This window comes from Acomys minous, assembly GCF_964271855.1.
Source record: "Acomys minous genome assembly, chromosome: 9".
Taxonomy (NCBI): domain Eukaryota; kingdom Metazoa; phylum Chordata; class Mammalia; order Rodentia; family Muridae; genus Acomys; species Acomys minous.
Window position 1 is genome coordinate 77036886 of NC_140490.1, and position 26964 is coordinate 77063849.

General features: G+C 42.9%; 1 protein-coding gene across 8 annotated transcripts in view; it reads right to left on the reverse strand.

Moving 5' to 3' along the window:
- The window catches only part of B3GALNT2 (beta-1,3-N-acetylgalactosaminyltransferase 2), a 49614-nt gene extending 27226 nt beyond the window's left edge, over positions 1–22388 (reverse strand). For 6 of the 8 annotated variants that reach the window (XM_084794183.1, XM_084794184.1, XM_084794185.1 and 3 more), the window contains exons 1-5: positions 22067–22388; positions 16106–16253; positions 10933–11033; positions 7189–7385; positions 2551–2646 (exon numbers count right to left, since the gene is read on the reverse strand). In XM_084794183.1, the coding sequence (XP_084650309.1) occupies positions 2551–2646; positions 7189–7385; positions 10933–11033; positions 16106–16253; positions 22067–22181 (657 nt within the window). In that variant the 5' untranslated portion in view covers positions 22182–22388. Of the gene's footprint in view, positions 1–2550; positions 2647–7188; positions 7386–10932; positions 11034–16105; positions 16254–21740; positions 21761–22066 lie in introns of those variants that run through there. The other 2 variants (XM_084794189.1, XM_084794188.1) reach the window with 2 other exon arrangements.
- Positions 22389–26964: the final 4576 nt, after the last annotated feature.

The following is a 26964-nucleotide window of genomic DNA, read 5'->3' on the forward strand; positions in this document are numbered from 1 at the left end:
GAAAAGCTACAGACCTATGAAGAAGCTAGAGTTGCCATCTGAATGCCTAGCCTCCTAGTGCTCACACTTCACAATGAAGCCCTCGCCACACACTTCCTTGCTGTCCATGTCCTAAACAGAAAATGCAGACACACAGTGACACAGCACTTCTCAAAAACAATGGCACTTTAAGGAAAAGTAATGCTTTTTCAGACCAAAAAAAAATGTTTCTTTTTTTTTTTTAATAAGAGTTTTTATTTATTATGTATACAGTATTCTGCCTACATGTACACCTGCACGCCAGAAGAGGGCATCAGATCTCATTATAGATGGTTGTGAGGCACCATGTGGTTGCTGGGAATTGAATTCAGGACCTCTGGAAGAGCAACCTCTGAACCACCTCTCCAGCCCAAAAATGTTTCTATAAGGGTGACCAAAAGTAGCGGGGAGACTATAAACCTGTGATTAGATGAAAGCGTTAAAACTTGCTTTGTTCCTCTGACCCTACCCACAGAGACTCCTCCCTCAAGAAGCTTCTCAACCTCAAACCCTTATCATTTTGGGCCCCTACAGCCCCACGTAACAAGCCAAGATCTCAGACATTGCTAAGTGTCTTCTGTCAGGCAAGTGGAGAACTCATGGGGAACTTTAGTGTATACAAACGACGGTGCAGTTATCTATAGAATGTCTGCCATGTGACAGCACATTCTAAGTGGTCTACACATGTAAAACCAACAGTTAGTCCCCAAGAATCCCTCTGGACTACCTAATGCAGCATCTCTACCTCACGGGAGACGCAGCCAGAGAAGGCAAGTACCTCCCCCACAAGATTCTATTTATACATAATTAACATATTGGAGCACGCCTTTAATCCCAGCACTCGGGAGGCAGAAGTAGTGGATTGCTGTGAATTCAAGGCCAGCCTGGTCTACAAAGGGAGTCCAGGACAGTCAAGGCTACACAGAGACACCCTGTCTAGAAAAAACCCAGATAAATAAATAAATATTAGCATACTGCCTTAGTTGGGGTTACTATTGCTATGATGAAACACCATGACCAAAGCAAGTTGGGGAGGAAATGGTTTACACTTTCACAGCATTGTTCATCATCAAACCTACAAGAACTCAAAACAGGGCAGGAGCCTGGAGGCAGGAGCTGATGCAGAGGCCATGGAGGGATGCTGCTTACTAGCTTGTTCCTCATGGCTTGTTCAGCTTTCTTTCTTTTTTCTCTTTCTCTCTTTCTTTCTTTAAGATTTATTTATTATTATGTATACAGTGCTCTGCCTGCAAGTATACATGCAGGCCAGAAGAGGGCATCAGATTACATTATAGACGGTTGTGAGTCACCATGTGGTTGCTAGGAATTGAACTCAGCACTTCTGGAAAAACAGCAGTCAGTGTTCTTAACCTCTGAGCCATCTCTCCAGCGCCAGCTTGCTTTCTTACTGAACCCAAGGCCATCAGGCCGTCTAGGGGTGCAACCACAATGCGCTGGGCCCTCCCCCATCAATCACTAATTAAGAAAATGCCCCACAGATTTGCCTACTGTCTGACCTTATAGAACCATTTCCTCAACTGAGGCTCCTTCTTCTCTGATGACTCTCGCTTGTGTCAAATTGACATAAAACTAACAAGGACGCATGTCGTTTCAGCTACTTGTATGTGACGCCAAAGGTACACCACACTACATAAACCCGAGGCTCTGCTGTTGCCCTAACAGGAATACAATGAGACCAGTGGCCAGTGGGGAAGTGTCAATGGTCTAGCTTTCACATCTTAACTCAGCTTTGAGATTGCATACAAACTCAATATAGCTTTCAATGACCCACAAAGCTGTCCATGGCTGACCCCTACTGTGGTTTCAAAGCACTAAATGCACAAGTGGCCTTTATGAACAGGCTGAGGACCATGGATGGGCATGCTCGTTCCTGCCTATCAAAGTCCCTGACTATACTGGGGAAACCCTCAGGATGCACCTGGGCACCTGACAGCCAAAGTGGCCTCCAGCAAGTAAGATTTAAGACTGTCCTAGAGCATCTCAGAGGTGACACGCACATTTTCAGACATCATCCATAAGTGTTCATGTTATTAAAGTTTTATTTAGCTTGAAAATATTGCCTATTATTCTATATCTGTAGTGCTGGCTGTCCTAGAACTATGTGGGCCAGGCTGGCCTCTACCTCCCAGAGATCCGCCTGCCTCTACCTCCCAGAGATCCGCCTGCCTCTACCTCCCAGAGTGCTGAGGCCACAGGCGTGCACCACGGTGCCTGGCTGCATTTCTGGTTGGTTTGTTTGTTTTTAATTCTTTAGACAAGTAAAACATTTAACTCACCCAAAAGATCTACTGTCCCTTAAGAAGACAGTCACTAAGACAGTCACAGAGTTCTCAAGTTAATCATGGCAACAGGAAATACTTTAAAAAAAAAAAGCATGGCTATGAAATTCTGTTGGTATAACTGCAGGCTTTGTTGTAACTACCCTCTTCGTTGGTACTTCTGTAGAGCTGACGTGGGGCAAGGAAGCACACATGCCTACAAACATCTCACTGGCATTTACTACAGCCATACCTCTGGCAAGATGAACTGTTCCACCGGCTTATACCATAGTTTGTTCACTTGTATGCCACAGCTTGGAGGACTAAATCGAGCGATGAAAAGGGCTTCCTGCAGGGTGGGTAGGGAGGCATGGAAAAACAGACAGATACTTCCTGTTAGCCAACCCTCATGCGATGTGCAGCTTTGTCAGCAAATCCACAATGCCACCAGTCATGCTCACTGTGGTTTTAACAACTTTCAGGTTTTTCAATTAAAAAAACAAAAAAAACAAAAACAAACCTATCCTATATAACAAGTGCTTTTAGCTGCTAAGCCATCTTTCCAGCCCCATCTTTCAGATTTTCTAGTGTTGTTGCCAATGGTCATTAAGTTGTTATATTGGTCGTTTTACAGCTGCAGGGAGTCCTGCTGGCCCCTTGCATGCTAGGTAAGCACTCTACTACCAGCACCAGCCACACAGCCCCCTCTTTTCAGTCACTGGTTTGCTAAGCTGCTAAGAATACTTCTGATCCTCCTGCCTCAGCATTCCAAGAAGCTGGGATTCCAGGCTTGAGTCAACAGGCCTGAATGAAATTACTAAGATATTCCAAGTTGCTACTAAGATCTCAAGTGCTAAATGTAATTCATATAACCTCTAAAAACCTCTGAGTGAAATGTATTAAAAGAAATGAGAGGTTTCGCTATCGAACCAACACACTGTAAGAATGCCCTCATGCACACCCATGAACAAACTGAAAGTTCACATATCTCTCTGGAAAACAAAATGTGCATGGGAATTCTTCAAAAAGAACTTTCAGAAGAGAAAACAGGACTGACCCTCAGGGGGTGACTGTTTTCTTTGTGCTTTCATGTTTGTTTTAGGAAATGCTGGTTAAGCACTCTACCACTGAGCTACACTTCAGCCCTTCCATGAAATAATTTAACTTTTTCCACAGTAATACATAAATTGCTACATCCAGTATTAACTGAACCCATGATTGTTATATGTTCCCTTTCTCTTAAATTTATGTCTACTAACACATTAACAAACTAGATATTCTTTTTAAAAAGATTAATTTATTTATGTACATTATGTATACCGGTGGCTTGTCTGTATGATTATTTGCACACCAGAAGAGGGCACTGGATGCCACATTATTAGTTATAGAGGGCTGTAAGCCACCATGCTGGGAATTGAGCTCAGGACCTCTGGAAGAACAGTCAGTGCTCTTAACTGCTGAGCCATTCCTCTAGCCCACAAACCAGACAGTCTTTAGGTGGAGTAAAAGTAGAACAAACTACAAAACATACATTTAATCTTTTATTAACAATTCTAACAGCACTAGTAATTTTGTTATTTTTAAGACTAAAATTTGATTATGTAGCTCAGCTTGCTGTTAAACATGTGTGATCTCCAAGCTCAGCTTCCTTAGTGCAGGGACTTGAGGTGCATTCTATCATGCCTGGATGAAAAGAAAATAACCCAGGACACCACAGAAGAGCCAGAGGATGAGGAAGAATGCTGTGAAATGCTGTCCTCTGAACATGACATGGCTGTTGCACACAAAACTTACAACAATAGTTGTTACCAATATAAAACCTGCACAAGATCAAGCCAGTTAGACTCTAGCGTGAGAGAGGGAGAAGCTGCTGAGGTCCCGCCCTTAGCTGTGGAGTTCCTGGCAGTTGATGGCTATAGGGGAGAGAGACTCTTTTCTTTTGAGTATGACCACTGGTAGGTTCCCCAGGTTCCTCAGTAGATGACTCCAAGCCCATGTTTATATAAGCAGCACTAATTGGACTCAGTGGGCATAGAAAGAGTGGGGGGAAAGAGGGACGGAGGGAGGGACAGAGGGAGGGAAGGAGGGAAGGTTAAGCTATATAGCCCTGGTTGGCCTTGAACTTGTAGAAATCCTCCTACCTCAGCCTCTTGAACATGACACTCAAAAGCAGTCTTGTGTTTGACCATGTCTAACCTTAACAAAACTTCAACCAACCACTGGAGGTGAGTGGTGGGTGGGTGGGGTGGACACCTTTAATTCCAGCCCTTGGAAGGCAGAGACAGGTGGATCTGGTCTACCTAGTGAGTTTCAGGATGGCCAAAGTTACAGAGAGAAACCCTGTCTCAAAAACCAAAAACCAAAACCAAACAAACAAACAAAAAAACTTTAAAAACTTCAACCAACCAACCAACCAACCAAGAGGCTTCTAGTAATAGCAAACCAATTCTATAGGTAACAGTGAACTTGGGAAAACATGCAAATGGTCATAGCCAGATGTGATGATACCCATCTGCAATCCAGCCCTCAGGAGGCTAAGACAGCCTGGGCTGTCCCATCTCAAAATGAAAACAAACCAGTAACAACAAAGATCTGAAAGAGACTGGAATTCAAACACAGGCAAAACGTGCAAGAGAATCAAAAGGTGGAAAAAGGGAAACGTGGTCTATCCATCTTCCCCTTAGAATCTGACACATAGAGGTGGGGGGAGGGAAAAGGAAAGGGAAGAGACGAGGAGGAAGAGTGAGCTTTAAATTCTTCATATAAAGGCTGCCCTAATCTGAAGATGACTCCTGGAATACATATTAAAGCAGAATGCAGGCAGCCTAACTAAGAGCAAAAAGAGCCAAGTAGGATTTCAACTGCTATCCACTGAAGGACAGTTGAGAATCTCTTCCAGACAACTTAACTGCTTGCTACAGCAAAGCAAGAAAAAAGAAACGAATACTCTTTGAGGGGTCCTACAATAGATCATTCACAGTATCTGGAGAAATCAGACATAAAGAGAAAACTTACATCAACAAAAAATACTACCAAAACAGGAAAGGCCTGTCAGCTCACAAACTAATAGGTTTCCATTCATCTTTCATTTCAGTTTATTATCTACCTTTCATCTCCTTGACTCTAATCCCTCAGCAGCATTTGCTCTCCCACTGCTCTTTTCTAACATTTTCCTATTGTCTCTGTCCACCCCCAGCAAGCTTCATGAGTCACCTTCTAGTGTCCTGGCCTCCAGCCATATTTATTCCCAACTTGACACAGATATTTAACAGTGAGAGGCTACATATGGTGGTATTTGTCTTTCAAGCTTTGGTGACCTCACTTAATATAATGTTCTCTAGTTCTGATCCATCCTTTTTCCTGCAATTTCATTTTTCTTTATGACTGAGTAAAATTCTAGTGTATATATGTACCCATTTTCATTATCTACTTATCTGTTCCTTGCTGTGTAAAATAGGCAGTGATAACATGGGTATGAGATTTTCCTACAGTAGACTGTTGAGTGCTCTGTGTACATGTGCAGGGGTGGCATATGGTCATATGGTCACACTGGCTTCCACAGTAGACTGTTGAGTGCTCTGTGTACATGTGCAGGGGTGGCATATGGTCATATGGTCACACTGGTTTCCTACAGTAGACTGTTGAGTGCTCTGTGTGCATGTGCAGGGGTGGCATATGGTCATATGGTCACACTGGCTTCCACAGTAGACTGTTGCGTGCTCTGTGTACATGTGCAGGAGTGGCATATGGTCATATGGTCACACTGGCTTCCACAGTAGACTGTTGAGTGCTCTGTGTACATGTGCAGGGGTGGCATATGGTCATATGGTCACACTGGCTTCCACAGGGCTGCATTAACAGTGGATACGGGCTGCTCTTCCGTCATATTCATACCAGCATTTTTTTGTTGTTATTTTTGATACTGATCATTCTAATTAGGGTGAAATGGAATTTTTATTTCTCTGATGGCAAGAGATGTTGAACACTTAAACTATTGGCCATTTGTATTTCTTCTTTTGAGCGCTGGCGGGTTCTTTAATGTTTAATTTTTAAAGTTCTTTATATATTCAGATATTAACCCTAAAGTATAGTTTGCAATAAACTTTCTCCCATTTTGTAGTATGCTCTCCCTGCTGATGAATTTCTTTTGTTGTGAAGCCTTTTAATTTCATATAGTCCTATTTATCAATTCTTGAGATTATTTCTTATACTAGTAGATTCTTATGCTACTAAGATTCTACTCAGAAATTTGTTGCCAGTACCCATGTCCTAAAGTGTTTTCCTACAGCAATTTATAAGTTTAAATTAAGATTTCTGATGTGAGCTAGAGAGATGGCTCAGCGATTAAGAGCACTGCCTGCTCTTCCGGAGGTCCTGAGTTCAATTCCCAGCAACAACATGATGGCTCACAACCATCTATACCCTCTAATGCCCTCCTCTGGTGTGCAGGTATACATGCAGATAGAGCACTCATAAACATAAAGTAAATAAAATCTTTAAAAAAAAAAAAGGTTTCTGATCCGATTCAAATTGATTTTTATGCAAGTTGAAAGATATGGATCTAATTCTATATTTTTGCAAGTGGCTATACAATTTTGTCAGCACCAGTTTTGAAAAGACTGTCCTTTCTCCAGCTCATGTTTCTGACATCTTTGTTAATGAAGCTATGAAAAATTTAGGTTGGGAATTTCTAGTCCAGTACAACTTTTTCTTCTATACATGTAACTCATGTATCTACAGTAATCTATCCCCAAACCAGCATTGCAATGCAATGTACTATAACGTCAACCATTGCAGAAAAAAAGATGGAAGCTCAGTCTTTCAGTCTATTTGAAGCCACAAGGAAAAGTTTTTTTTAAAGAAGAAAAATGTTGTCCATATCAGTACACACCTCCTGCTCTGTCTGATACAACTTGACAGTGATGTTCCTCTGAAAGCCAACGTCACTGGCATCATAGAACACTCCAAGACTTGTAATCACGATTGGGTAAAGAACTCGGAAGCTCACGCTGACAACTCGGTCTTCAGAAAGTTTGGAGGAGGAGGCATCTTCAGGAAAGCTAAAGGCTTCAATTTCCTGATTCAAAACTAAACAAACAATGAGATTACAGTTTATATGGTCAAATAAATAAAATTTAGACTTCTGCACACAGACACATCCCATAGGTGAATACTAAATATAAGTCAACTACAAGCCATCTACCTACATGGACAGACGGGATAAACAGAATAGAAGATAGCACTTAGTGTAGTAAAAATCATTCGGAAATTTGATCTTGTTCTGCAAATTCCAAAAATGCTACCTCTTATTAAGCAATTTAAAAGTTTAAGGTCTATAAGGAAACCACTGTAGTATAGGAGTAACTGAAGTACACTGAGAAACTTACTGTAAAGTATTTATGCCAGATAAATACAGATTTTGATCACCTACTATATCACTGCCCATCACATCTCCACTTTACCACTTCCCTGGATGGGAGGACCGTTATGCCACTTGCCAGTTAAGACACTATACCCTGGGCTGGAGAGATGGCTCAGTGGTTAAGAGTACCAATTGCTCCTTCAGAGATCCTGAGTTCAATTCCCAGCAACCACATGGTGGCTCACAACCATCTATAATGTGATCTAATACGCACTGTATACATAATAAATAAATAAATCTTAAAAAAAAAAAAAAGACACTGTGCCCCAAAGGACACTAAGTAATCATCCTAAAGTCACAGAAACTGACAGACCAGGAATAAGAACTCAGTTTAATGGCTCAAAAGCCAATGTTTGTTTTACTGGTTCATCAGTTCCCTGAACTGTCCTTTTCTTCAGTGTTGAGAACTAAACCTGGGCTTCATCCATGTTAAGCAAGTACTCTCCCACAGAGCTATACCTTCAGCCAATAGTATTTTTCAAATAACTTTTTTAATTACTATAAACGAATCAGGATAGATTAGATGATAGATAATAAGGCAAAAAATAAAACCTACTTTAAAGATTTATTTATTACATATACAGTGTTCTGTGTACATGTATGCCTGCACATCACAAGAAGGAAACAGATTTCATTATAGATGGTTATGAGCCACTATGTGGTTGCTGGGAATTGACCTCAGGACCTCTGGAAAAGCAGCCAGTGCTCTTAACCGGTGAGGCTTCTCTCCAGCCCCTAAAACCTACTTTAAAGGCAATAATGTTTGTAGATTTTAGAACTGTGGTTTTCAAACTTTGCTGATGACCCAACTAGTTAAACAAGTATGTCCACACACACATATACTTATAAAGTGCATAGACTGTGGCCAGTCTATACACTCATATCAGGGTTATGAGTCTAGTTCAGTGATATAGCAATGCATACGTAGCACACACTAGGCCCTGGGTTTGATTCCTAGCACTGCAGCTCTCATTGAAAACCACTAGATTGCCGGACGATGCAGGCACACACACCTTTAATCCCAGCACTTGGAAAATAAGAGTCATGTGGATCTCTGTGAACTCAAGGCCATCCTGGTCTACAGAGCTAGTTCTAGGACAGCAGCTACACAGAAAAAAACCTGTCTTGAAAAAGAGAAAGAAAACCACTGGATCCCTCTCCTCAAAAGAACACAAAACACAGAAGTCTGTTTTGATAGAATTTGCCAAGTTCACTGATAACCTAAGAAAGACAGCCCTGCTTTACAGCAGAGACTCTAGAATACGGCCCAATCTTGTACACATGGGACTTTGGGTTCCACGCCGCCCTCTCCCCGCCCCACTTCAGTCTCTAGAAGCTTTCTAAGTATAAGATAGTAGATTTTCAATACAATGAAGATTAACAGGAAATGCCGCCCCTTTCTTGTTAATACACATGGGCAGGAGGGGACAAAAAGGGACAGACTTCTGCCATGAGCTAGAAAGCACTGCCAGCATCCTGACTGGATGACAGCAAATTTTTGCTTTAATATATTCAGAAGACAAAAGGCATCCAAAGTAGAAACGGGTCTATTAAAAATGGCGGGTCAAACCATTCCTATACCTTTAAAAATGTACCTAAAGCTTAAGCTGCCTGCAGCAGGAAATCTTGTTGCTTTGATAACAGCTATTAACCGTGCAGCAGCATGATTAATGCTCACCATGACCCTTAGATACTGAAATAACCCCAATGCTCAGGGGTAATAGAACATACCTACATTAAACAGTGCAGTTTGAAAAACTGCTTCTGTATCAGATGATGAGTTTTCTCTTAACGGAACATCCACTCCTCACCATTAGCAAAGATAGTAAGCTCCAGATGACAAGTGCTGGGATGGGACCAGGGCTGCACTCTGCCAGAAAGCCATACACACCTCCAGGCTTGTGAAAGGTTTTTGTGTGGGCTTGTTTGCTTTAATTTAGTTTTTAACTCTAGCTTTCTGTAAGCTATGACATTAGCAACAACACAACATCTGATGAGGTTTATGAATGTTTTGCTCTCTACTAAAAGTTAATAGACTTCAGAAGAACACAATTATATGTAAAAGTTAGTCTGTAATGCTCTGCTTTGTAACAGACTAGAACATATGCTCAACTTGATTTAAAAAGTAGGCTGGAATCCAATTTATATAAAAGTCAGGCTCTTTAAATCCCAGGACCGGTGCTACATGCTTCGTCACTCACTCCACTTTTGCACTAGTCTCCATGAGGTAGGGGCTTTTTTCTTCTTCTTTTTAACAGCATCTCACACTGTAACTCAGGCCGCCCTGGAACTCATTATGGAACCACCAGGTTGATCTCAAACTTGTGGCACTCTCCCTGCCTCAGCCTCCCAGGGACTGCAATTACGGGCATGCGCAATTACACCTTTTTATTCATTGCTTAGAGATGATGAAATGTAAATTCAGAAGGCCACAGAACTAGACTGTGGCAGAGTTGGCTTTAGAGCCAGATTTGTAGCCCACACCCTGCATATTACTAAACTTCTAAAAGGGAGATATATGCAACTATGAAGACCTGACAAAGTTTAAAATACCAGAATTTAGGCTCAGCACACTGAACAGAGATTTGGAAAATCTCCTTTACAACTGCAGCTGAGCATAACAGGAATGCTAATTACAGTGGTGACAGCCTTCCTGGCAACACAGAAACCTCATTAGCATCAGCTTCTGCTGTCTCACAAATTTAATTCTAAGGAGTATGTTTTTTAATATACCAAACCTGTTTATTTTACAGAAACTTAGTCAATAGTCCTTGACTTTTAACTTCATATATGTTTTTGTTCTTCTATTTTTAGCATGTTCTTGATACATTGCCCAGGCTGATTCAGGTTCCGCGGTGCTGGGATTCTAGGCATGTGTCACATTCCCTGGTTCTTAGTAATTCAAACACCTAAGTCAACTCACAATATGTGCATCATGGCTTTTATGAATTAACTGGTAAAATCAGCACTTTTCCAAAAGTTCAAAATTCAGCATCTATGAGTAATCTAATTCTTCAGATGCACTAAGTCACACTGAAGAACACTCGTCTGCCTTGAAATTCTGTGTCAGTAAAGAATCCCAGGGACTCCCTGAGTGACTAGTAAATTTCGATGACAAATGTTTAGCTGGTTAAAAGCAGACTCTCTCCCATAGAATTCAGCACCTTTTGCTTGACAGCCCACTGACAGACGGCAACCTGGTGGACAGCATACCTGGACTGGTGATGTTGAGCAGTCGGCAGGAGTAAGGGTCCTCCCTGTCTTCCACAGGCACTTCACAGCCACGGGCACCTATTATGAACTTCACAAGCACACTGAGAGATGGGTTGGCATTACAGTCAGTTACAGATTACAGATCCTCACCTCACACACACCCATTCCTCATGCTCATTTCAGACCTCGGACACTAACGCTTATGAGAGCTGATCTCTAACTTTATTTTTCTGAACTAACAAAAAGTACTAGAAACATGCAAGCCAAGGGCTGCTAATTGTTGAGTGGCTTAATACGAGTCCTCTTCTGTAGCACTAAAGGCAGTGTAAATGCTTGGCCTGGCCATGCTAGCTAACAGCAGATCACAGTAACATCAACTTCTCAGAAACTGCATTTGGAATTTTCCTTTTCTCTTGCTGGACTAGTGTTTCTGTAAGAGGAGGTTCCTGCTGCTGTCAAACCTTGCATCACTGCTACCTTGGGACCTGTTACCCAGGGCTTTGCCCTTCATCACCTCTTGGTCTACTCAATCTTCTTATTCCCTATTCTTGAACTAGCACATCTAGTGGAGACTTGACTTCTAAGTCATCAATCCCTAAGTTCTTTGGGATTGCCACCTTACCCACAAGGAGCTGAGTTCTGAAAATGCTGAATACAGTCTTTATTAAATTACAGAAACAACTAAATATATTTTTTAAAAAAACACTCAAGTTCTCCACTTTCTGGGTTTCTTATTAAGGTTATTTATACTTTCATCTGTTTGATGGAATATTCATGGTATATATCTTTTTACAATTGTATACCCAATTATGTCACAGTAGTTGCTTAAAATTGGCTTTGGTGAAAATATTTAAATACAGAAATTGATAAACAATATAAATATGGACTGGATTTTTTGTATCACTGTTTGTCTAGATTGGAAGTATGAGAAAATGTTATTAATGCAGATTAAGCCTAGGTATAATAGATCTTCAGCCAGTACTTTCTGAATAGTACTAGAAAAATCTGAATACTTTTTCAATGTCCAAAAACTATTAGATGATTAAACAAATAAGTCACTGACTTCACTAAGAATAAAGCACTGACATGTCTTAGTAGAAAGCAGTTTGAACATTTTATTTATTATTTTTATGTGTAGGGTTGTTTTGCCTGCATGTAAGTCTAAGTCTGTGTGGCACATGCATGCAGTTTCCATGGAGGTCAGAAGAGGGTAGTGGGCCCCTGGGGCTGGAGTTACACACAGTTGTGAACTGCTATGTGAGTGCTGTGGATTGAACCCAGGTTCTCTGCAAGAGCAAGTAGGTATTTGCTGAACCATCTCCCAGCTTTAAGTCTTATTCTTCAACTTAAAATATTTACTTCAGAGCTATATGCCTTGCTAATTTCAGCCATAAGTTTATTACAAATCTAATATCCTGGCAAAACAGAAGCATTCTATGAGAATTAACTGGCCAAATAGAATTTACTAATTTTACAGAGTACTGCATGCTATTACCTATCAATTATGTGCCGTAAGTCTTTATATCAATAAAATTATGATAAACCCATGTACACACAAGCACACGTTTTTGAGAGATCCATTCAATAAACGTTTACATTATAGCCTGTGGGTGCCTGAGCTCAAATACATCCTCAGCTGGGCGGCTGTCTCTTCTCATCTAGTGCGTAGCAGGTTGTCTAAGGGTTTTAGAACTCTCCCAGTCAGCCAGCCAGCAGTCACTGAGGTACCTCCTGTTCTCTGCAGCCTCTCATGAGTCACCACTAAGGAGTTACAGTCCTCAGCAGTTCTTGTCTGAACAAGTCATCTTCTACACGGTGCTTGCCACGAGCTAAGCAGGTCACTGCTGACCTCTCATAGCTACAGGCCTTTCCTCCTTTCCCCACTTTCACAGCTTCTATTTTACTTCTTCCTAGGCTCTCCCTCTGCTCTAACACTCATGTCCAACAACCGCACGTTACATATGGCTGATGTTTCTCAAGCACTCCAGGCTCTTTAAAAAGATTGATTTTTATCATCTCCTCCCTCCCTCCGTGTGTGTGTGTGTGTGTGTGTGTGTGTGTGTGTGTGTGTGTGTGTGTGTGTTTATGCGCCTGCACTGCCTGGAGTATGCCTGCAAAAGCGAGAAAAAGGAGTTGACTTCCTGGAGCTGGAATCCCACGTGGCTGCAAGATGGAGGACGCAGGAATCAGCACTCAGGTTTCTCTGGAAGAGCAGCAGCATTCTTAACTGCTCCGCCAGCTCTCCAGCCCACTCCCGGCTAGTTCACAGTTAACTCCACTGTAGCACATGCTACACTATCACACCTACTAAACTTCAAGGCCCCTAGACTCTACCTTTGTATTTTAACATACACAGTGCAGTACCTACTCAGAACAATAAATATATTAAAGTGACAAATTACAGCCTGTTATAGAGGCCTGGAATCAGTCCTCATAATATAAATAGCATACTTGACTTCTTTGGTAAAACACAAGATACCAAAGAACCCCAAAACCACAGAATGCAACATCCTTTATCACTGGCCAGCTAGGGAGAACATCTTGTGTAGACAATTATCATTTGTAAAAAAGGTATATACAGACACGAGTGAATATCCTAACTAAATTATATATACTCATCCTTTTTTTTAGCTATCTTAAGCCTTACTAAATTCATATAACTACCATGCCATAGGAAGTTATTTTTGGGCTTGAATCTGTTTTTATAAGATAATCCATTATTTTCAGAAAACAAACCACAAGTTTACCACAGTTAAGTAACTGCAATAAAGGCAAATGAGTTACTGGTATAAATTATACTCAGTATTTTTAGTTCTGAGGTATTCAACAGTTGTTGAGTATCTCACTCTTGGACAGGCTAAGTTACAGATACGGGGAATCTCTCGGTAGAAGAAAACCAAAGAGCCCACCTCCTGGTGGGGAATGATGAGTAGCCTGTCAATGTGTCACACACGCCAGCTGCTGATCCATCTAATAATAAAGTCAACAGGGCAGACAGCGACAGAGAAGTGGAGTGTGTATATTCTGGGACTGTCTGCTGGGTAACATCACAGGAATGCTACCATGAAGACATTTAGTGAAAGAGTGCGCTAAGGAAGAGCAAAGGCTCTGAAGCAGAAGCTTGTGCTTGTGGGAGAGATGGGATGGGAAAGAAGACACTGTATGTTTCTCACGTGCAGAATTAAGATTTTGTGTGTGTGCATGTGTTTGTGCAGGGGTGGGGGGCAGGCATATGCAGAAGGGTGGACTCTTTAGAGGGAGGGACTCATTGGAAGGATGAGATGGAGAGGGTAAATATAAGCAAAGTATAATGACAAACATAAAAAATGCTATAATAATGAAAAACATTATTTTGTATGCATTAAAAAAATTCAATCCTGGGGTTGTGAGGGAAACACAGTAAAGTGATTTATACAGAAGAAGTAGAGTAGGTTAATGACTACAATAATTTGAGGGTTTTTTACTTTATTTATTTATTTATTTAAGAGGTAAGTGTCATGTAGCCTACACTGGCTACACTATACAGCTAGGGATGACATTAAACTCCTACCTATATCTGATAGGGTTTTATTCTAAGACCAGAAAAGACAATGGGTACAGGCAGACGCAGGCATGTATGCATGCGCATGCACCAACAGACAGACAGACAGACAGACAGACAGACAGACACACACACAGACAGACAGACAGACAGACAGACAGACACACACACACACACACACACACACACACACACATCAGTGGAAAAGTATGAATAGAGAGTTAACAGAATTTGACCAATCTTAGGGATCATTCTGATCTGGCAGGTATATGGAAAACAGAATGTGGCCTAAGAAAACGCAAGCAATCCATAGAGAGGATCTTCTGCAACAAACCAAGTGACAGGTAAAGGCAGTGTAGGTAAGGGCAGCAGTGGTAAACGTGTGGGAAGTCTGATTCTGAGTATGACCTAAAAGCTGCAGCAAGAAGATATGAACGGTTGGTGCAGGAAGTGAGAGCGAGGAAAAGGTAACACCATGGTCTGGGTCTGAGTAGTGGGGTCGTGTTCTTATTGGGCATGCGGGAAAGGCGACTGGAACTCAAGCTCTGGAGTGGTTCTGAGGCCTTCCCTTGCTGGGTAACAGGATTTGCTATTGCAGCCAAGTACTAAGGGAACTAAGGGAAGAGGAATGGAAGCTGCCACAGGGAAGATAGGAAATCTCTAAATGTTCACTATCAGTGACAAGAAAATCCCAACAGCAATTTACCTCAACAACAACTCAAGAAAGTGTCAGTTTAATACAACTGCAAGAGCATGTTCTCTGCTACAGCCCCAGGGTCTTCCCACCTTAGGTGGCTCCACCCTATACCTCTCTCCCCAGCTCCTCACTGCAGCTTGAAGAGATGCCCACATGAGAAGGGACCACTGCAATAGTAAACCCTATTACCCAGCAAGGGAAGGCTCCGAACCACTCCAGAGCTCCAGTCATCTTCCCCTCATGCCCAGGAAGAACCTGCCACCGACTGCTCAGACTAAAATCATGCTGTTATCTTGTTGTCATTTCCCACACCGACCACTGACACGATTCCTGACCAGAAGCTGGACCACCCAACAGGAAAGGCAGTGCAAAGCCCAGCTCTCGGAGGGTGGTCAGGAAAGAATATGGCATGCCATGCACACTGTGGAATATACCACTAAAAATACAAAATTCTGAACGGTGAGGTTACTAATAATACTGTAAAATGCGAATCCAAGAGCATACTCTTTCGAGTGCCTTTTGGCTTAAAATCTTGATAAAACTTCCTTCTAAGATTCCTAAGGAAATGACCATTTTCCACAAAAGAGCCATGTTTCTAAATCAGTCTTTTTTAAGAATAATTATTTTTATTTTACATATGTGAATGTTTTGTCTACATGTATGTATGTGCACCACATGTGTACAGTGCCCACAGAGGCCAGAAAGAACATCAGATTCCATGGAGCTAGTTACAGACAGTTGTGAACCACTATGTGGGTGCTGGGAATTGAACCTATGTTCTCTAAAAGACAGCCAAATGCTGTTAACTACCAAGTCATCTATCCAGCCCCAGTATCTGACTTTTAAAACTAAGGGGTTTTTTGTTTGTTTGTTTGTTTGTTTTGTATTTTTCAGTTCTTGAACCAGGTAAGGGAGTAGTAATTCAGAAAACCTACCGTTGACTTAACATAGGATGTTGCAGCAAATGCTTCAGCCAGGTGTTTCTTATCACATTTCGAAGTTCGTGGTTATTTCGAGCCGATAACACACCAACTACCACATCATAGTGACTAAATTTCCACTGAGGAAATAAGGCTGATCGATCTATAAAAATTAACATAAATTGCAAGTCAGTCATGTTATCTCAACTACAGCAAACTCAGCATATTTCATAAAAAAGTTAATTGCAAATAAAACATGCTTATGCTTATAAAATATACAGTAAGTAGAAACAAAATATAAAATTTTATTTTAAAATTTGAAAACCCATGAACTCAGCATCTAGAAATATATACAATTAACATATTGGCATACAGGCTTTTTGTATTTTTTTTGTATGTGTGTATCTATGCCAGCATAACAAAGATTTTCAAAACAAAGAAGTTTGTGGTAAAAAACTGTGATAAGGCTGGAGAAATGGCTTAGTGGTTAAGAGCATTGACTGCTCTTCCAGAGGTCCTGAGTTCAATTCTCAGCAACAACATGTGGCTCATCACAACCATCTACAATGGGGTGTGATGTCCTCTTCTAGTGTGTAGATGTACATGAAGATAGTGTACTCATATACATAAAATATGTAAATAAATATTTTTAAAAAAGAATCAGCTGTGAAAGGCAATATGGCATAAAAACAAAGAGTAGACAGTAAGAAGGCCAATTAGGCCACAGTTAGAGTCCTGGATCCTTTACATATTTACTATGAGAATTTGTGTTTTACCTTTAGTCCTCAGTGCTCAGGAGGCAGAGGCAGGAGGATCTCTATAAGTTTGAGGCCAGCCCACAGTTAAGTTCCAGAACTTACACACACACACACACACACACACACACACACACACACACACACACACACACACACACCCCTACACCTGTCTTGGAAAACAAACAAAAATAACCACAACAAAATCTGCAAAAGGGCAAAAGTCACACTCAGCTTGTGCTTCATTAATCTGACATGAGAAACAACAACAAAACAAATATTCAGAATAATTAAAATATTTCTGAGTGCCAAATCGTACCTTATTTCTGGTATCTAATCGAAGCAGACCATTTAGGACTGAAGCACAAGCACATGATTTAACCTCTGAATGCCTCAAAATTCTTCATCAACAATTTCTCAAGCCCATTCTTTTCTGGGCACTAAATCTAGCTCCTGTTTCAACTATAAGCTCTTTTTGGGGGGGAGGGGGGCGGTGTTCAAGACAAGGTTTCTCTATGTAACAGCTCTGCTGTCCTGGAATTACTTTGTAGACCAGGCTGGTCTCAAACTCACAGAGATCTCTGCCCCTGCGCCTCTGCCTCCCAAGTGCTGGGCTGAAAGGTGTGCACCACCACACCTGGCTCAACTGTAAGTTTTTACTGAGGCTGGTTCCTCCATGAATTGTCCATTACTGCCAAACAAGGTGTTTGTTTTTGTTTTAAACAACTAAATACACACAAAGATAACCACTAGCATGTGACGACCCTGAAGATCACAGCTCTAACTACTTTTTGATCTTATCCCACACCCCTGTTCAATGTCAGTATCCCTGCTTCTAACCCCCTTCCCAGCAGCCCCCATCTAAGCCAGTTCTCCTCAACTGCTTTGCTTTGCAGGGTATCTCTTTCTTGCAAAGAATTCAGAGTGTATCTTGGCCTCCTAGAGGACTTCTATTCCCAAATACACTGCAGTCAAATTAAGAAAAACACATGCCCATATAAATCCATCCAATACACTCCCCATATAAAATGATACAAGTTTGAGGAGGGTGCTTTAAGTACCTTGGCAGTCACTCAAGCTTGTAGCTCCCCTCACAAGTTTCACTTTATATATGCATCACACTGTTATATACTATAAGCATAGGAAACTTAACTTGATTCCAGGATTTAGAAACATGAAGTTGGGGAACAGACAACTAAGACATATAAACACTAAAGGACAAGTGTCATGAAAAAAGGCAACAACATCTGGGGGGGGGGGGGAAGCCGAACTTCACTAGAAATCAAGTTTGAATTAGAGCAACAACACACTACATTTCCTCTACATTTGAAGTGTCAAATGTCTTCTTCAAAGGTGTAACCAAATGACAATTACTTCAAGAGAATGCTGACAATGATCCTAAGACAATAGCTACACTGCCTCATTGCTAGTAGGACTGTAATCTGGAAGTCTTTTACAAGGCAAGACCTGGTGGCACACATCTATAATCTCAGCACTTGGGGAGGTAGAGGCAGGTGGGTGGCTATGAATTTGAGAGAGGGGAGGGGGAGGGGAGGGAAAGAGAGGAGGAACCTGTCTCGAAAAAACAAAAAAACAAGACATACTGCAAATACATACCCAACATTTTAGGAAGGTAGAAACTTTGTTGACATTGTATTCCTCAAGTGCTGCCCACCTTATTTTTTGAAGCAGGCTCTCTCACTGATCCATTTAGGTTGGGTGGCCAGGATCCTCCTGTTTCCACTTCCTCAGGGCTAGGATTACAACTGTGCCCTACCACACCTGGCTAGATCTGATACTAGATCTAATGTAGAACCTGGCAGCGCACACCTTTAATCCCAGCACTTGGGAGGCAGAGGCAGACAGATCGTTGTGAGTTCGAGGCCAGCCTGGTCTAGAAAGCAAGTCTAGGATAGTCAAGGCTACAGAGAAACCCTGTCTCAAAAAACAAAACAAAACAAAAACAAAACCTCATGCTTCTTGTAAGACAAGCACTTTATCAACTGAGCTAGCTTCCCAACCCCATAGTTTTCCTTTTTAAAATTAAAATGATTGAGAGTGTTCAGCTTGTGCCTGTAAAGTCACATGCCTGAAAAGAATCTGGATGATACATCAAAAATATTTTCAAAACACATTTTTCAAAATATATATTATATTGAAAATAATCCAGAAGTACAGACTATTTTTCTTTCCTTTCATTTAAAAATAATTTCAACTTTTCCTCTAAAGAACTTGCTGCCCTTTATGAAAGAAATATATTTAAATCATAAGTTCCTCGTGGCATGTAAACAGATAATACAGGTGGAAAATCTGTATCTTCTCAGTTTTATTCTCTTGATTCACTCATTCAGAGTGAGCGTTTATGTGTGCTGTGCTAAATGGCACAGGCCCACAGGGAACAAGATCTCCACAACGACAGAAATAACTCAACCACCTCAAGGAAGTGCCCCAAGAGCCATGACTTTATTTTAGTAAGTCATCTATCCCGAGAGCCTGAAAACTTGCTGGGCTTTGCGATGGCCACGGCGGACATTAAAGTCTAAGGGAAGCTGACCTTGAAGCATTGTTCAAAATATGCCTAACAAAGAAGCAAACAAGAACCCTCAAATGCATGCTCTTGGATGACAACCATCACAATCAGGCAGAAATCTTGAAAATGAGGAAAACACAGGAGCCCCTTACAGATCTGTTGGTGAAACACCACTGCAGCACCACGGGGTGTGCTTGTGCCATACTGGCACAGGCTTTAGCCACCTCCACTAGCAATACTCTCCAAAATTCCTGGACTGTTTACAGTAGCTCAGGCATTTTGCTGAGCAAATCTTTATAGTTTATAAACATGGGAACTGAAACCCTGAGATACAGCAGAGGGATAATTTTCTAAGAACCAGCCCCAGACAAAAGCTGGACATCAAGCTCAATTTGTCTTTCAACTGCTTCCCCAGTTTGTCTCCAAACATGCTGGACACAGGTATCCCGGCCTACACCGAGCTCTCCAAATATGTACTTAGTGATAAGTTCCTTTTCTTTTCTTTTTGTTTTTGTTTTTCAAGACAAGGTTTCTCTGTGTAATAGCCCTGGCTGTCCTAGATTCACTTTGCAGACCAGGCTGGCCTCGAACTCACAGCGATCCACCTGCCTTGGTGAGCCACCACACCAGGCAAGCTCCTTTTCTTTACATTTATAGTCTTAAGCGTCTTTCAAATGGTTAACACCTAGAGGGCAGGCACTGTACTATTTTAATTTTGATAATTCTAAACTCCCGGAGAAAATGGCCCAGCAACTCTCTACTCTTTGCTGAACCAGCTGTGAGCCAGGAGAGCTTTTCTAATATTTAGGGAAGTTAAATTTCCTTTTCAAAAAATTATTGGGCCAATAAAATGGTTCATCAGGAGAAAGGACTTGCCAGGTCTGGTGTTCAGAGTTTGACTTTTACAAGAGCTCTGTGGCATGCGCAACCACATACTCTCTCCCTTTCCCTCTCTCCCTCTCTATCTCTTACTTGCACATGCGTGCAAAAACACATACACACACGCACTGCAAACACACACATGCACACGCGCTCGCAGGCACGCAAATAAATGAAAAAAAATTATTACTTCAGCTTAATGGGACTGCAGACAGAGGAGCAGAAAAGAGAACAAAGAAAAATCTTAAACTGTTAATTCAAAAGAACGCTACTTAGTAAAATCTCGGGTGTTAAGACTCAATGTATGGGGTCAGAAAGTAAAAATGCCCACGTTTTAAATATTTCGACAGCAAAATAGAAAAAAGACCTGTGGGAATTTTTTTTTTTTTACAATCAAAATACTTCTGCCTGTTTTGAAGTAACAACAGAGGAGAGTGGAACAGGAATCTGTCTGGCTTTATGTTAAAACATCCTACTGATTAGCTGACCAAGCTCCCGTATCAACACAAAAATTTTTACAACTAGTAAGACCCTATATAACCCTTACCCTTAGTACAGTTTGCTTCCTTAATCTAGTCTAGCCTAAATGGATAAACTTAAAGCATCAGAAAAAAAATCTGTTTCAAACCCCAAAATTGCTTGTAGGCTTACTTAAAAGACAAGCTAAGCTCAACGACAGGGTTTATTGTGTTGAACTCCAAAAGATTGCTAATGTTGAGGTCATATATATTCTACAGTGGCTCTGCAAGTAGATGCCAACAACTCACTCATCTATTTTGGGGGAGGTGGCAATAAAGTACAACCCCAACAGATGTTAAGTGACAGGTCATTTTGTATATATGAACTTTTTCCCATTTAGTCTGCAAAAGCCCCACCTGTTTAGCAAGCTAAATACACATACAATGGTGTACTTTCATTACACTGTTTAAGTGGTTAATTCTTTCCCATCACATAAAAATAGCCTTTCCAAAACCTGGTGGTTTGCCTAAAAGTAAAAAAAATATCATTACTGAAATAACGCCAGCCAGAGTGTTTTGAGGATTGCTAAATATGGTATAAGACTTAGCCCTGAGATGACTGTGAAGATCTGTTCTAAAACTTTCCGAAAAGAAAACAGCTGTTTGGATATTAGGTGGTAAGATATACTTAAAAAATAAATAAATAAAACAAGCATTACACTTTCTTTAAAATAGCTATGTACTTCTCTTACATAATCTCTCAGAGAAAAACCTGGAAAAGACACACAAGAGACACTAAGGTAGTGTTTAGGGTGGTAGGACAACACTGCATACCCACGGTGGGCAAAAGCACCGGTAGGCTGTACAGCGAATGAGAACAAAGCTCTCACTCCCACGAGGGATGAAGTTAGGGAACAAACGAACACAAAAGTTAAAGAAGAATCCGGTATTCCTAGGCTCCTTCACTAGCAAGCCACCCAAGCAGCACCGCCAAGGACGACTCCACTCTCGGCTGCGCCCTAGCTCACCTCACGATCCGAGAACACGAAGTACACTCAGTCCCTCCTCACTGCAAAGTGAGTTCTGACACGCAAAGCCCGCACGGTCAGCACCGGCGCGCTCACGACCCCCCTCGGCGAGAAGACCCTCCGCCGCCCCACCAGGTTGTGACCCCAGACCGCGACGTGGGCCACTGAGCACACGCTGAGCAGAAACGCACAGTCCAGTCCGCCCGACGACGCCGATGAAAAGACCCGTTTGTTCCGTCCGTCCCGGGACGTCCGCGCCCGCCCTGTTGCCCTTCCAGCCATCCCCGCGGCCTCCCACGCGCGCGGCCGCTCGCCCCTCACCTCACCTGCCGCGCCGGGCCCGGAGGCGCGGGGGCGCGGCGGGGAGCGCAGCCAGAGGTGCCAGAGGTGCAGCGCGGCCCCGAGCACGCACGGGCACAGCAGCACCAGCCAGTTTCGCATTGGCCGCCCCCGCCCGCACCACCTCGCGCCCCCGCCGCGCGCCGCGCTCTCCCGCGTCCCGGCCGATAGCGAGGGGGACCTTGGGACACCGAGCGCCACCGGCAGCGTCCGCGCCCGCGTCTGGCGTCGTTCCCTCGGCTCACGCCTCGGGTCCCGACCGCGAGCGGCAGCGGCTCCGCGGCCGAGGCCCCGCCCCCGCGCGCGCGGCCTTCCCCCTGGCCCCGCCTTCGTGGCTCCCGCCCAGCCCTCCAGTCCGCGTCCTCGCACGCTCCCTTGTGTGCCGGAAGGCCGGGAGCGGTAGTCCCACGCTGAGCCCAGGAGGGAGGCATGCCTGCTAGTCCAAGCCCTAGAAACTACATTTCCCATGGTGCTATGCGCTCTCTGTTACGCGACGTTAGCTGAGGCGAAGTGCACACTGAGCAGCCTCGGGCCACTGTCCCTTAGAGGTGCACGGAGCATGCGCGGGTGTCCTCATGCTGGTGCTCCCCAGTGGCGGAGGCAGGTACTGTGCACACGGAGCCAACCGGGCACTACCGAGTTTGGTTGTGGACAGGGCTGCAGGGCGCGTGATCTCCTGAGTGGTTGCTCAACCAGGGCAAGTCTGCATGGCACCTCAGCGCTGAACGACGTTGTGGTGGGGATTGTAGCGCGAAGTCGCGGCGAGTGCCCGGCTTCCCCCCAGTAGCAACTCCGGGTGAGGGCCTCGCTGTGGAAAGCGAGGGCGGAGGAGAACCCAGAACCTAGAGGTTGCTGCCTCGTCCAGGGCGCCCGCCGTCCTCACTAGGATGACAGGAATGGGAACCGTGGCTACCGGATGACTTTGAAAAGTTCCCACAAGTTGAGGTGGCCAAGTGATTGGGATGGCTGGTGGGAGGGCTGGTTTTTTTTTTTTTTTCAAAAGATCCACCTTCAGCCAGCGTTAGGAAAAGAGCGAGCTTCATTGGAGCCACCTCTCAGGCTCAGCACCATGGTCTAGTATCCGGCAGTTGCGGTCCTTCACACTCCTGTTCCACACACACACCCACGCCACCCCCACCCCCTCTACACACAGTGTCTCATTTAGTTGGCTGAAACTACACGCGGAGGATGATCTTGAACTCTTGATACTTCTGTCTTCCCTCAGAAATAAGCCTGAGCCCCTACGTGTGTTTTGTGTTTTTTTTTTTTTAAGATTTATTTATTTATTATATGTTCTGCCTGCATGTGTGACTGCATGCCCGAAGAAGGCATCAGATCTCATTATAGATGGTTGTGAGCCACCATGTGGTTGCTGGGAATTGAACTCCGGACCTCTGGAAGAGCAGTCAGTGCTCTTAACCTCTGAGCCATCTCTCCAGCTCCCAGCTCTTTCTTTTAATTGTCAATTTTACCAAGTATATTCCTTATTGAACTCAGGACCTCTGGAAGAGCAGTCTTAACCTCTGAGCCATCTCTCCAGCCCCTACATGTGGTTTTAAGCAGTGCCTTGGGATGGACCCCGGGCTTAATCCGCACTAGGCAAGCATTCCAGCAACCGAACCGCTTCCTCAGTCCCACAGCACAGATGTTAAGATTGACTTTTCTTTTTTTAGATTTGTTTGATTTGCACGCGCGCGCGTGTGTGTGTGTATGTGTGTGTGCGCGCGCGCGGGGGTGGGTGGGTGGGGGGACGGTCGGGGGGATGGGGGGGCAGGCCAGTGAGGTCTATCCTATCCCTTGGAGCTGGAGTTTCAGGTAATTGTGAGCCACCTGATGTGGATGCTGGGAACTGAAATCAGGTCCTCAAGAAAGGCAAGAGCTCTAACCCTTGAGCTAGCTCTTTAGCCCCTTCAGATAACTTTTTCTTTGGCTAGTTTCGCAATGTTTGCAGTTTTTAAGTTTAAAATTATTTGGTTCAATCACGTAAAGGCTGTATTCTACTTTATTAGTATTAATAATTTAACTCACATAGTCAATTTTAGTTTCTGTTAAAAGAAATTGCTTTGAGCTGGGGGTGAAGCTCAGTGGTAGCGCACTTGCCTACCGGTGGACAGACTTGGGTTGATGCCCAACACTGTACAAAAGGGGAGGGAACTCATATATTTCTTATCCATTACAAATCCAGAGTAGTTAAAGCAATAGCAATCATTCAGTCTCAGACTTTACTACAGGTCAGGAATTTGGGAGCTAAGTTCTGGTTCAAGTTCTCAATGTTACATGGATATTGTCAACAAGGGCCCAGGCGTCTGAAGGCTTGATGGTGAGTGGTTGAAGAGTCTGTTTTCTACAGTGCTTACTTAGATGGCAGGCACTTTAATGACGACGTGAATTCTGTCACTTCTGAAAACTGGCACACAGAGTATTCAGGTATTCACCAGAGTGGCTGCCAGATAGGGCATCATCTTAGATGCTGGCTAGCACAAGCATGCTCTGAAAACTTGAGTGAACACTACTGTCTCAACACTCTGAGGTAACTTTAGGACCCCTACATATGAGAGTTCTGAAGACAGGAAAGAACACAACCCCCCCCCCTTTTTAATTTGTTCTTGTTGTTGTTTCTTTTGTTTTGTTTTATTTTCCGAGACAAGGTTTCTTTGTGTGACAGCTCTAGCTGTCCTGGAACTCACTTTGTAGACCAGGCTGGCCTCAAACTCAGAGATCCACCTGCCTCTGCCTACCAAGTGCTGGCATTAAAGGCATGTGCCACTACTCAGCAGCTCACTTTTTTTTGTCCTTTTCAAGGGAAACAGAATTAAAAGATAAAGCATATGGCTGCTTGGCAGGTGTCACTTATTTCCCAGATAGGTGTATATAATTCAATAGGGAAGAATTTCTACAACTTTCTTGTAAGATTTATTTTTAAATTTTGTGCATGTCTGTGTGAGAGTGTGTATCCATAAGTACAAGTGCCCTTGAAGGCTAGAACAGGACACCTAATTCCCTGGGCTGGAATATAGGTGGTGGTAGGCTACCCAGTGTGGGTGCTGGGATCTGAACTCAGGTCCTTTGCAAGAGCAGTACAGAATCTTAACTACTGAGCCATTTCCTCAGCTCCTCTAAAAATTTCCTGGTAGATTTTTTCTCTGTTTAAAAACTACGATGGGTCTTGAGGAAGCCCTATTTCCAGTTTTCTGAGAAAGCGCCAGATTTCCAAAGTGGTTGTACAAGTTTGCATTCCCAACAGCAATGAAGGAGTGTTCCTCTTTTTCCACATCCTCACCAGCATGTGATGTCACTTGAATTTTTTATCTTGGCCATTCTGATGGGTGTAAGATGGAATCTTAGAGTTGTTTTGATTTGCATTTCTCTGATGACTAACAACGCTGAGCATTTCTTTGTTTCTCAGCCATTTGATATTCCTCTGCTGAGAATTCTCTGTTTAGTTCTGAGCCCCATTTCTTAATTGGGTTATTTGGTTTGGTGGTGTTTAATTTCTTGAGTTCTTTATATATTTTGGATACTAGACCTTTGTCAGATGTAGGGTTGGTGAAGATCTTTTCTCAGTCTGTAGGCTGTCGCTTTGTTCTGTTGACAGTGTCTCCTGCCTTGCAGAAGCTTCTCAGCCTCATGAGGCCCCATTTGTTAATTGTTGACCTTAAGGCCTTGAAATACACCCAGAAAATGCTCCACCACACAACAAGGACATATGCTCAACCATGTTCATAGCAGCCTTATTCATAATAGCCAGAACCTGGAAACAGCCTAAATGTCCCTCAGTTGAAGAATGGATAAAGAAATTGTGGTACAAAAAATAAAGAAATAAAGAAATGAAAGAAAGAAAGAAAGAAAGAAAGAAAGAAAGAAAGAAATTGTGGTACATTTACACTATGGAATACTACTCAGCTATAAAAAAACAAGGAAATCCAGAAATCTGTCAACAAATGGATGGAACTAGAAACGATCATACTGAGTGAGTTAACCCAGAAGCAGAAAGACTTACATGGTATATAGTCATTTATAATTGGGCACTAGCCCAAAAGGCATATCCCATGAAAGTCTTCACTTACAGGAGATTGTGATAGATGTGAGGACATCCTACTGGGACTCTAGGCAAGAAAAATATAGGAGATGGGGAAATAGAAGGATCCAGAGGATCTTAGAAACCTACAAGAAGAACATCATAATGGGTGGATCAGGACCCAGGGGTGTCTGCTCAAACTGTTGCACTAACCAAGGACAATGCAAGTAGTAAACATTGAACCCCTACTCTGTTCTACCCAATGGACAGGACATTCTCCACAGTTATGTGGAGAGCAGGGACATGAACTCCAGTGCCCCATATTTGACGACCTCCCCTTGGTGGGGAGCCCTGGTGACACTCAAAGAATAAGCAGGCTACCAAGATGAGCCTTGATAGGCTGTGACCATATAGTGGGGGAGAGGGGCTCCTTCGGTCATGGACCTAGGGGAGGGGAAGGAGGAATGGAACGGGAGGATAGAAGTGATGGGATAACAATTGAGTTGTAATCTGAATAAATTGATTAAATAAAAAGAATATAAATAAGTCAAAGTTTTAATAACCTAAAAAAAAAAAAACTACGATGTGGGCTAGAGAGATGGCTCAGTGGGTAAAAGCACTTGTTGTTGCTCTGGCAGGAGACCCAGGTTTGGTTTCCAGTACTCACATGGTAGCTCACAACCACCTTAACAGCCTTCTAGGGAATCTGATCCCCTCCCTCTTCTGACCACTGAAGGCACCAGGCAGGCTTGGACACATCAAACATGCAGGCAGAACACCCCACTAGAGGACACTGTCCTCTACCAGTTGCTTGCGACCCATAGTTTGAGAAACACTGACTTAAATAATTGCTTTTGCATTTTCAGC